At 53.5% G+C, this 9301-nt stretch overlaps 1 protein-coding gene across 1 annotated transcript; it reads right to left on the bottom strand.

Annotated features, from left to right (window-relative positions):
• Positions 1 to 1064: 1064 nt before the first annotated feature.
• On the bottom strand, positions 1065 to 6106 carry SFXN3 (sideroflexin 3). The gene is made up of 10 exons (XM_006880016.1): positions 5946 to 6106; positions 5157 to 5331; positions 4737 to 4831; positions 4043 to 4118; positions 3802 to 3887; positions 3441 to 3568; positions 3210 to 3259; positions 1960 to 2009; positions 1428 to 1475; positions 1065 to 1161 (listed from the first exon to the last, which is right to left on the bottom strand). Exons 1-10 carry the CDS (start codon positions 6104 to 6106, stop codon positions 1065 to 1067), a joined length of 966 nt encoding a protein of 321 aa, XP_006880078.1.
• Between the last annotated feature and the right edge of the window lie 3195 nt (positions 6107 to 9301).

Raw genomic sequence — 9301 nt, forward strand, 5'->3', positions numbered from 1 at the left:
TTTTTCTCCCTGCATTTTACCATCATCAGCTCTCCTACCAAACTCAGCTTCCATTTGGACCAGCCATTGGTGCCTGTGCACTTCCACTACTGGGGAATGGGTATGAGGGTGAGAGCAGGGTCAAGTCTTTAAAAAGAAGGAGTGGAGGTGGAGATTTTGCTGAATGTCTAGCAAAGGTCAACCTAGCCGAGAATTCCCTGTGCTACGTGTACATTTGAATTACTTGCCCTTGAAGGTGCCCTATTTACACCTACTCAGACACCTGGGGCGTTCAAGCACCAATCCCATAGCTGTGATCCTCTGTAGGAAGGGCTGTTGAGAGTTCGTTAAGGGGGAGGGTACTTGCACTGCCTTCATGGCATTTGGGCTGGGGATGAGATTGTAGGATTTGATGTGAGATCAGGATATCAGAGCAGAACAAGTATTTGCAGGATTGTGTTTAAGGAGTGAGGAAGATGTTGATGAGGGCAGTAGAGGATACTGGCACATCTTTGTTCTGGTAGAAGAGAGGAAGTGGGTAGACTTCAGGATTAGGGGTGGCCCTGAGGGATGCATATGCCTCCTGCCTCTGTTATTTCAATGTGTCTTCCTCAGCCAGCACAATTTCCGAGCCTACTTTAGAAGTCAGGAGCCACAAATACAAATATAAAGGGTTCGGCTCACTTTGATGACTTGCTGGTGTGCCTCACTCTCTGAAGCCCAGTAAAAGACTAGGCGGGGTAGAAGGACATTTTAGGAAAGGCAGTATTGTAACCTGACTAGCTGACAGGTGCGGCAAGGCAGATAACAGAGTATCAGAACAACCCAAGACAACACACACACACACACACACACACACACACACACACACACACACAAAGAATTATCTGACCCTGCTCTTTGGAACCAGAGAGGAAAGGAAAAGGCCTATGAGGGCATGTCCCCTAGCCTAATATACTGCTGGTCTCAGGGCCCCTCAAAGTCCCCTGCCCAGTGGCAGGCAAACAAGAAAGTGGAAGGAATGACAGGGCTCCACTCAAGAGCGCTCCGAGGCGATGAAGAAGAGGGATAGGGCTGACCCCCTCTCAAAGGCCCTTGTTGTAGTAAACCACTTCGATGCTAGGATTTTGCTCATGGATCTGAGCTCTGAGGTCCGGCTCCAGCCTGCTCACATGGAGGGAGCTGTAACAGAGAAGCACAGGCTGCCTAAGTGTCCCCAGATTAAAACCTCTGAGGCTAAGGAACTGCTCTCCCTCTTCACCCTGTGGCCAGCCTAAGGAATCTTCCTTCTGCCAGAAGGGCCAGCTTACTGTCATTCCCCACCCTCACATCAGTCATGTGCTACCAGGCCTCCTCTCTGAACCTCCTGAAGGCCCCTCTGGACAGTTGGTCCGGCTGTGTAGTGATTTGATCAGAAGCCCCCCAGCCACACCCAAGGTATCACTTACCTCCTCTGGGGGAACAGGGCACAGCACAAGGGGGTAGCGAATACAAGGCTGGGGAGAAAGCAGTTGGAAAGGCTTGTGAATTTTGGCCTAAATTTATTCCCTCTCGATAGCTCATAAGCACCCCACCTTTGGGATCAGCCCTTAGGGGGCCTGGAAACTGAGTAAAACTGAAAAAACCTTTAGGAAACATTGAGTAACTGGAGCAGTGATGCAAAGTCCTTAGTGGGCCAGTACGTGACAGAATTGGGAATAAATAGACGTGAATCTCCTGGATGGTTCCCAATATGCCAAAAGCTGTATTCCCCCACTGCTTCTCTTGGATGTGGAGAATATAACCCCTCAACCAGACACTAATCTCCAAGGAAAGCGCTTGTCCCTAGCACACACTGCATACCCAACAATGTCCAGGACACATTGAAACTGAGTACATACATGATGATAGGTGTGAACATCTTAAAAGTAACAAATTAACCATTCATGTCCATCATAGGAAAAATGCTTTTTCAAGCTAGCTAAGTGCCTGCGTACTTACCAGAAGCCCACCAATCCCACCTGCAGTGGTGCCCCCAGCCAAGGACGGCGCTGTTGGGAAATAGACAGTAGAATGATATGTATCCCCCATTTCTCTAACCCCACCCCATTTCACCCACCAGGGATCTAGCCTACCAGCCCTGCCTTTAAGCCCTCAATTACATGGCCCAGATCATTCTCTTAGAAACCTCTAATACAACTGAGATTTCCAGGAGGTTTACTCTTCCCCACCCAGACCTATTTGCCGACCATCCTCTGCTGTCCCTCCCATTCCTGCCTTCCAGAATTAGTTCTTACTGCACTCCTCAGTCTTCTTTTTGTTCCCTCACTTCTCCCACGAATAACTTTCTTCAGGAGTCTTTTCTAACCTTCCACTCACTTCTTCCAGTCTCAGTGGCATGAATACATCCCTTTTCAAAATGCACTTTCTGTTCTGCACACCCATCCCCAAATGTTCCAGCCACTGGCACCACCATTCTGTTCTTCAAATGTGCAGGCCTGTCCCACCTTGGGGCTTTTGCTTCTGCTGATCCTTCTACCTGAAACACCCTTCTCCAGGCTCTTTGTCCTGCTTTCTCCTTCTCAACCTTTGGATTTTCAGAGATTCCTTTTCTGACTACCATATCTAAACAGCTCTCTCCAGCTAGTCTCAATTATATTACCCCATTGGTTTCCAACAAAGCATGTGTAACTTGTAGTGATATATTGATTGGTTTGTTTACTTGCTTCCGCACCAAACTATGAGCTTCATGAGGATAGGCTATGGCTGCTTTCTTCAGGAGTGTCTCCTCAGCCCTACGATATCCTTGGTACATAGCTGATGCGCAATACGTATTTGTTAATAAATGATTCCATGAATGAGCCTTGCATACTTGTGCTTTGTTTCCCTGTCCTGTGAGCATGCCTACATGTGTGCATGACTATCACTAAGCATGACAGCACAGGTGACAAGGAAAGTCCATTACTGGGTATGTCAGAGGCCCCTTAAGTGACACTCATCTCCTTCAGGAGAGAATGTATTTCCTTCCTTCTTTTTCTGTCTCCTTCTGCTCTTGCTGAGTCCCCTCACCCCAGAGTCCTACCCTTGGAAGCTCAGTGCATCCTCACTGGCCTATTAAGGGTGGAGGGGATGGTCCAGGGGTGGGAAGAATAGACAGAAGCTCAAGTTAGGCTGGGGAGAGAGTTGGGGGCTGGTCACCTTTTCTCCCAGCCACCACCATTCTCAGGGTGGGAGACATCTGAGTAACCCACCTTCAGAAAGTCTTTTTTCTCCAGACTATTCATGATCACAGGGGGAATGGCTGTGGGGAGGGCAGGCAAGAAGGGAATTAGTGGAGCAAAAGTAAGAAACCCAAAGGGAGACGGGATTCCCCCTCATAGCAGTCCCCTTCGCACTCCCCAGAATCTCACTGCCCTCAGAGAACCCCCACACCACTCCCCTCTGCCAGAGCCTTCCACACCCCATAGCCATCCCCGCCTCACCCATGGCAGGAATGGCCATGCCGATTCTCGATATCACCACCTGGAAGATTCCCTGTTTGGCTGCGGTCACTGAGTGGCCAAGTCTCTGACCTGCCTCATCGGTCACTGGGATGCCCACTTGCAGCTCCCTGGGAAGAGAAGGGATGGGAGTCACCACAAAGGCCTCAAGTCCCATCTATAGTGTTCAGACCCGAAGGCTGGTGCTCCTTCCCCCAGGACCTGATGGTCAGATTGAGAGGCTATAACAAAATAGGGCTCAGCAGTCATCCGTGTCCTAGAAGAGACAGATGCACCCCCACTCTGGGCAGGTCTGCCTGGGTGGGGTGCCCACATGCTCACACCAGGGCCTGGGGTCACTCACCTCTGCCTCATCAGGGGGATGTTAATGCAGTTGGCAGCTGCCACTGCTGCAAAGGGGACAAATCTGCCAACCAGAGTGGGCAGGTGCTGCGGAGGAAGAACATAGGTCAGGGACCCTGGGGGCCACAGGAGAGGGTAGTGAGGAAGTCTAGGAGAGAGGGAAAGCCTGTGGATCAGGGAAGATGAGTGATGGGGAAGGAGATGGGACAGGAGGAAGGAAGGAGGTGAAGGGGGTGTTTCACCTTGGTGAGAGATTTTAGACCCAGCGCTGTGGCCACAGCTCCGGTAGTGGCGCTCACATAAGCTGTTCCCAACTGCCTGTGGGTTGAAAAGCCAGATCACAAGAAGAACCAAAGAGTCCAGAATATGGTTCTTTAGCTGAGGGACAAGCCAAGTCTTCAATCATGAATGGAGCTTGGGAGGGTAGCTTCATTTGCAGAGAAAAACCCTTTCCCTACTTCTAGTAGAGACTTGTCTAAAAGCCCCTTTTTCTAACCCCCTTACAGAGGGTTTATTGTTGCTGCTGAATACTGTGGAGTTGGAACTGACCCTTAGCGGACCCTCCAGCTGGTCTTCAGAAGCATTAAATAGCACAAGAGGAGATTACCCATCCTTCTCCCATAGAGCAGCCAGTGGATTTGAACCATCATCATATTTGGGATTGCAGTGCAGTTTCTTACCACTCAGCCACCAGAGCTCCCTTAAAGAGAGGCAGATCCCCACCCAACCCCCAAATCGAATACAAGAGGACTCATGCCCTCTGGTGGGCAGAGAAAGTAGGGTAAGTGGGCAGAAGGCTGAGAGGAGGGAATGAAGTCCCTGGATCAAGGGACTACAGGGAACAGGAATGAAAAGGAGAGAAAAACAGTGGACTGGGAAGCGAGGACCCAACAGGGCACTGGAGTAGTTCCAGGGTAGGACAACCCTAGCTCTCACCCGACTGTGATGGGAGCGTCACCACTGCGGTTGGAGTAGTTGACGATGGCATTGAAGGACTGGTTCACCCACTGCCAGAACACTACTGTTGGGGTCTTCCTGAAGGAACAAAACCAGTTACTTCTGCCCCTTCTGTACTATCCCTTACCCACGGGCCCCTATAATCAGTCATCAAAGGCTATTCCCAAAGCAGCAGGACAGCCTCATATGAGAACCCCAGAACCTGCTCCAATAACCCCTGTATACTGTCTCCCACATCCTTAGATAAACACACCCACTCTCTGGGGTGAAAGAGCTCCCAGGCCTCAGTTCTTCCCGAGGACTCGATCCTATACAAGTGGCCCTCACCATTCACTATCTCCTGGCCCACAGAGGAAGCACCTAGTCTAGTTTAGACAGAAAGTTCGGGAAGGCGAGGACCTGCCTGTAGAAGGTGAGCATGCAGCCAGTGATCATCATGTTCATGGGCACCTGGGCTGACATGCGGCCAATCAGGACCACCTTCTCCCCGGTGTCTGGGTGGAAGGCAGAGTCATACACGTATTTGGCCCTCCATAGCTGGTCTTCAGTGAGCCCTGGAACCACCACACCAGCCCTGCAGAGGTGGACAGGACACAGAAAGGCTATTCCGGTGCACATTTCTCCAGGGCCCACCTCCTCAGTTTAGGTAGAGTCTGAGTAGAGAACTAGGAATTTTGCTCCCCAAAATCAAAATAAAGAAGCTCCCTGCCTTGCCTTTGGGTATCAAAGTTTCTCAGAAGTGAGGGCTCTGATTCTACTTCCTCCTCAGCCACACAAAACCCTTTTGTTTCTGCCAAAATGCTGGGTCATGGGTAAGAGTCATTTCCAGTGGCAGAAAGGGCCAAGGCCATTGTAAGGATTTTCACTTGCCCCTGGAGAGGAGAAGAGTACTTTCTGATGTCCTAGGAACTGGACTTTGAGCCCTTCAGTCCGCAGAGGGGGCCCAGGAGGGAAGAGAGGTCTCTGCTTAGTGTTTGTGAGGCACAAAACAAGCACCACCCATAAATACCAATAACCCACAGCCTTCAAATCCTCTGAGTTAGAGCTCTGTGCCACATGTCTGTGATGCCAGCAGGCAGGGCCAGGAAATGGGGATGGTGGGGTAGGACAAATTGGGAAAGTAAATGTAAGAGGTGCTGTAATAATGGCAAGAAAACAACCCGAGATTCAAGGCCAAACAGGAGTCACCTGTAGTTCTGCACAATGTTCCGGGAAGCTTCCAGCTGTGCTCCGGACAGCAGCAGGTTCCGGGGGTCAGTGACAGTGAAGAAGTGCCGGGCTCTGCCCATGAAAGTACTTTGGTCCCATCGAGGCTCCTGGATGTTGATGTTTAAAGGCAGCTCACCCATTTTCTGCAAGGCAGGGACAAGGGTCAGAGGGGCCAAGGCTTCCTTCCATAAGCGAAATTTTGGAAGCTCGACCTTGGTCCCTGAGTGTAAAGCTAGTCCATTCTAGAGCTCAAGGTGACTCCAGCTAGGTAAGCAAAGGGAAGAGAAGGAGCTGTGTCCTTAGCAATGTCACTAGAGCCACCTGGAGCCACTGGATGAGGAGGAGGGGGAAGAGCAGAGCCAGGAAGACAGATTTCCTTGTCTACTGGCCTGGCCTGCATTGTCGTGAGTGTAGTCGATGTACCAGGAGCAGCTAACTTGCATGCGTCTGTCTGCTCCTGTATACTCTTCATGCAAATACATGCATACTGCATGTAGAATACACTCATATTCATGGGAAGACTTAGGTCCCAGCTGCCCTGTGACCTAGATACACAGCCATCCCACACCCTATCCCTTGATTGGAGGAAAGCAATGGCTCATTGGTCACCCCAGGGCTGACCTATTCCAGATATTTAACAGGGGACTCTGATGCCAGCTCTGTGCTCTTGCAAGAATGCAGTCTCCTCCGTAGACCCACCTTCCTCAACTCACAATGAATGATCCCTGGCAGGCTACTCCTGGCAGAGCTGGAACAGTCTCCCCCAATACCTCTTCCTGAGGCACCCCCATCCGAGAAAGAAGAGTTCAGTAGATGCCCTCTCCACAGCACTGAGAGAAAAGTCTGGCGCAGCCATCTGGCTGTGTGAGGCAAAATCCTACAGAATGACTAATCCTCTCCAACCACACTTCCTCCCCCACAGGCCGGCACACCCCAGCCCTCTCACACACTCACATACCCACACACAAAGGCACCATCATGCACGCCCTTCCCAGACAAACAAGGACCCACAAAGACCGTTACTTAGACACATTCGTGCACACACACATACACACAAACACACGGCCCAAGCCAGCCGCTGCAGACACATCACATGAACGCGCTAAGCCCCACCCCAACATTCCTCCTCTGAGCCCACCTTTCCTCCTGCCTCCACCCTGGCCTCCCCAGAGCCGAAATTGCTGACCCCACAGAACTGAGCGCGCACTAAGGCAGCGCAGACCTACAGCCCTCAACACTGGATTCCCCAGGTACTGAGCTCGGCCCAGACAGAGCGCACTCACGCTTTCCAGGGCTCAGGGTGGTTCAGCTTTGGGACCTCCCAGACCCGCCTTCCTCTCTGCGCTCTGCCCGGGTCCTCCCAGCCACCACCCGGGACGGGACGTCACGCGTGACGTTGGCCAGCGGGAATGGGCGGGACTTACGGGGTGCGCCCATCCGCTGGGACCGGGGATTGGCAGGTTTTAGGGGCGGTGGGTGGCATTTGGGGAGACGCCTCCAGCCTGGACCGCGAGGAATCTGCGCTACTCTGCCTTCCAGAGCCAATCCGAGAGCAGGAATCAGTCACAGCCTGTACTCAGCCAGAAGGAAGAGTGGAGGAGCCACCAGCGCGGTGTTTTGCTGCAGCTCCTTGGAATGTCCCGGGAGACAAGGGCCCCTGCATCAAGGGGTCCAGCGCCGGAAAGAAGGGTCTCTGGGCGCAGGCCCGAGAGCCGGGGGGGGGGGGGGGGGGGGCGGTGCTGATGATGCACCTGGAGGGACTCGGGTAACCACCAGCTTATTTGCCTTGGCAGTGGTCTCCGCCCACCGGGCCCCGGCGCTCCCTACCCGGGTATCCAGGACTCCACGTCTCCACTGGATGCATGCAGGCCCCGATCCTGGCGTGCCCGGGCCCCTTCTGTCTGATGGCTTCTCGTCCTACGCAGGCCCCTCTCGCCCGCTCCTCTATAACCCCTAACTCCGCTGGGTTCCCAGCCTCCTTGTGCTTGCAGCCCTGAGCCCTGCGTCGCAGTTCTGGGGGAAGGAGAGGTGGTATGAGAGTCAGAGGCTCAAGGAACCTGCACCAGCATCCAAGCAAGTGGATCTCTTCCTTCTGGAGTCCTAGGACTTGCGCGCCACCTTGCTATCTTAGAAACGAGTAGTCAGAGAGACACCTTCTGATGTTACAGGAGGAGGACGGCTGTGAAGGCGATGCGAGCGCACACACACTCACACTCTCACACTCACACATTCCCCGTTTTCCCAGTCACCCGCACACCTGTGCGTCAGCCCTGGTCCCAACCAACGCAGGTAGTACAAGTTCTGCTCTGTGCAAGTGACATTCCACTAATAAGATTTCGGGGATGTTCGCAGAGGAATGACAGTTCTAGGAGCCCAAGTTGCTGGTTTGGCTTGGAGAAGACGCTGTTCTACTATAAATGCGGAGCAGGAGGGGCAAAAAACCGAAGCCTAAGCCACAAACTGGCGGGACGGGGCGCCAATGGCCTCCGCCAGGGTGACAAGCAACAGCCCAGGGCGTTGGAGGGAGGTGCTAGTAGAGTAAATGGCAGCCCTGTTAGCCAATGAGAGGCCGCGGCTTCCCAGGCCGGCCCCCTTCCCGCAGCCTCGGTGTCGACGAGGCGGGGTCCCCACCCCGCTGCTGCAGTCGCTCACGCCCCCGGGCGGGCGAGGCCCACGGCGGCCGGACACGCGAGAAGGTGAAGCGGGCCAAGGCCGAGAGGTAGGAGACCTGGCCGACAGAGCTGGGGGTGGGGTGCTGCTTTCTGGGTCCCTGGAGGGGCTCTGGGACTTGGCCCGTGGTTTTACTCTGGGCGTTGTTTTGTTGCGGCCCTCCTCCCCTGCAAACCAGGGAGAAGGTGAAGCAACCTCTTTGGATCAGAATCAGCAGATTCTCTGGGGGCTAGGGATTGCTGGGGCCCAGGATGCAGCTGTCCCAGGTCCTGAACGCCTGCCCTGAGGGCTGGCCCCCTAACTCCATATACAGGAGAAGGGGTGTGATGAATGGCCTTCAGCTTATTTTTCTTACACACTGCTTGAAGCCCCGGGCCCACCATGATCCCACCTTCTCTCTCCTCTCCACTATTGGGACTTGGGGTGAGGGGCGAGAACAGACTCAAACGAGAGCCGACCGAGGGGTGAGAGGGATTTCACATCTGCCTTGTTTGGTCAAAAGCTTCAAGGTTCACTGGGGCCTGGACTGGACAGTGTTCTGGCTAAGGGTCGGGGAGATGGGGGCTTAGACTCAGCAGGGCAGGATGCCTGCACCAAGGTGGGGGTGGAAGTCCGGGGGCAGCGTGCAGCACTGACATCCCCTCCCCTCTCCCCGCGCTCTCTGC

Source organism: Elephantulus edwardii, unplaced genomic scaffold, assembly GCF_000299155.1.
Source record: "Elephantulus edwardii isolate Elephantulus edwardi_28Jun2011 unplaced genomic scaffold, EleEdw1.0 scaffold00006, whole genome shotgun sequence".
NCBI lineage: Eukaryota > Metazoa > Chordata > Mammalia > Macroscelidea > Macroscelididae > Elephantulus > Elephantulus edwardii.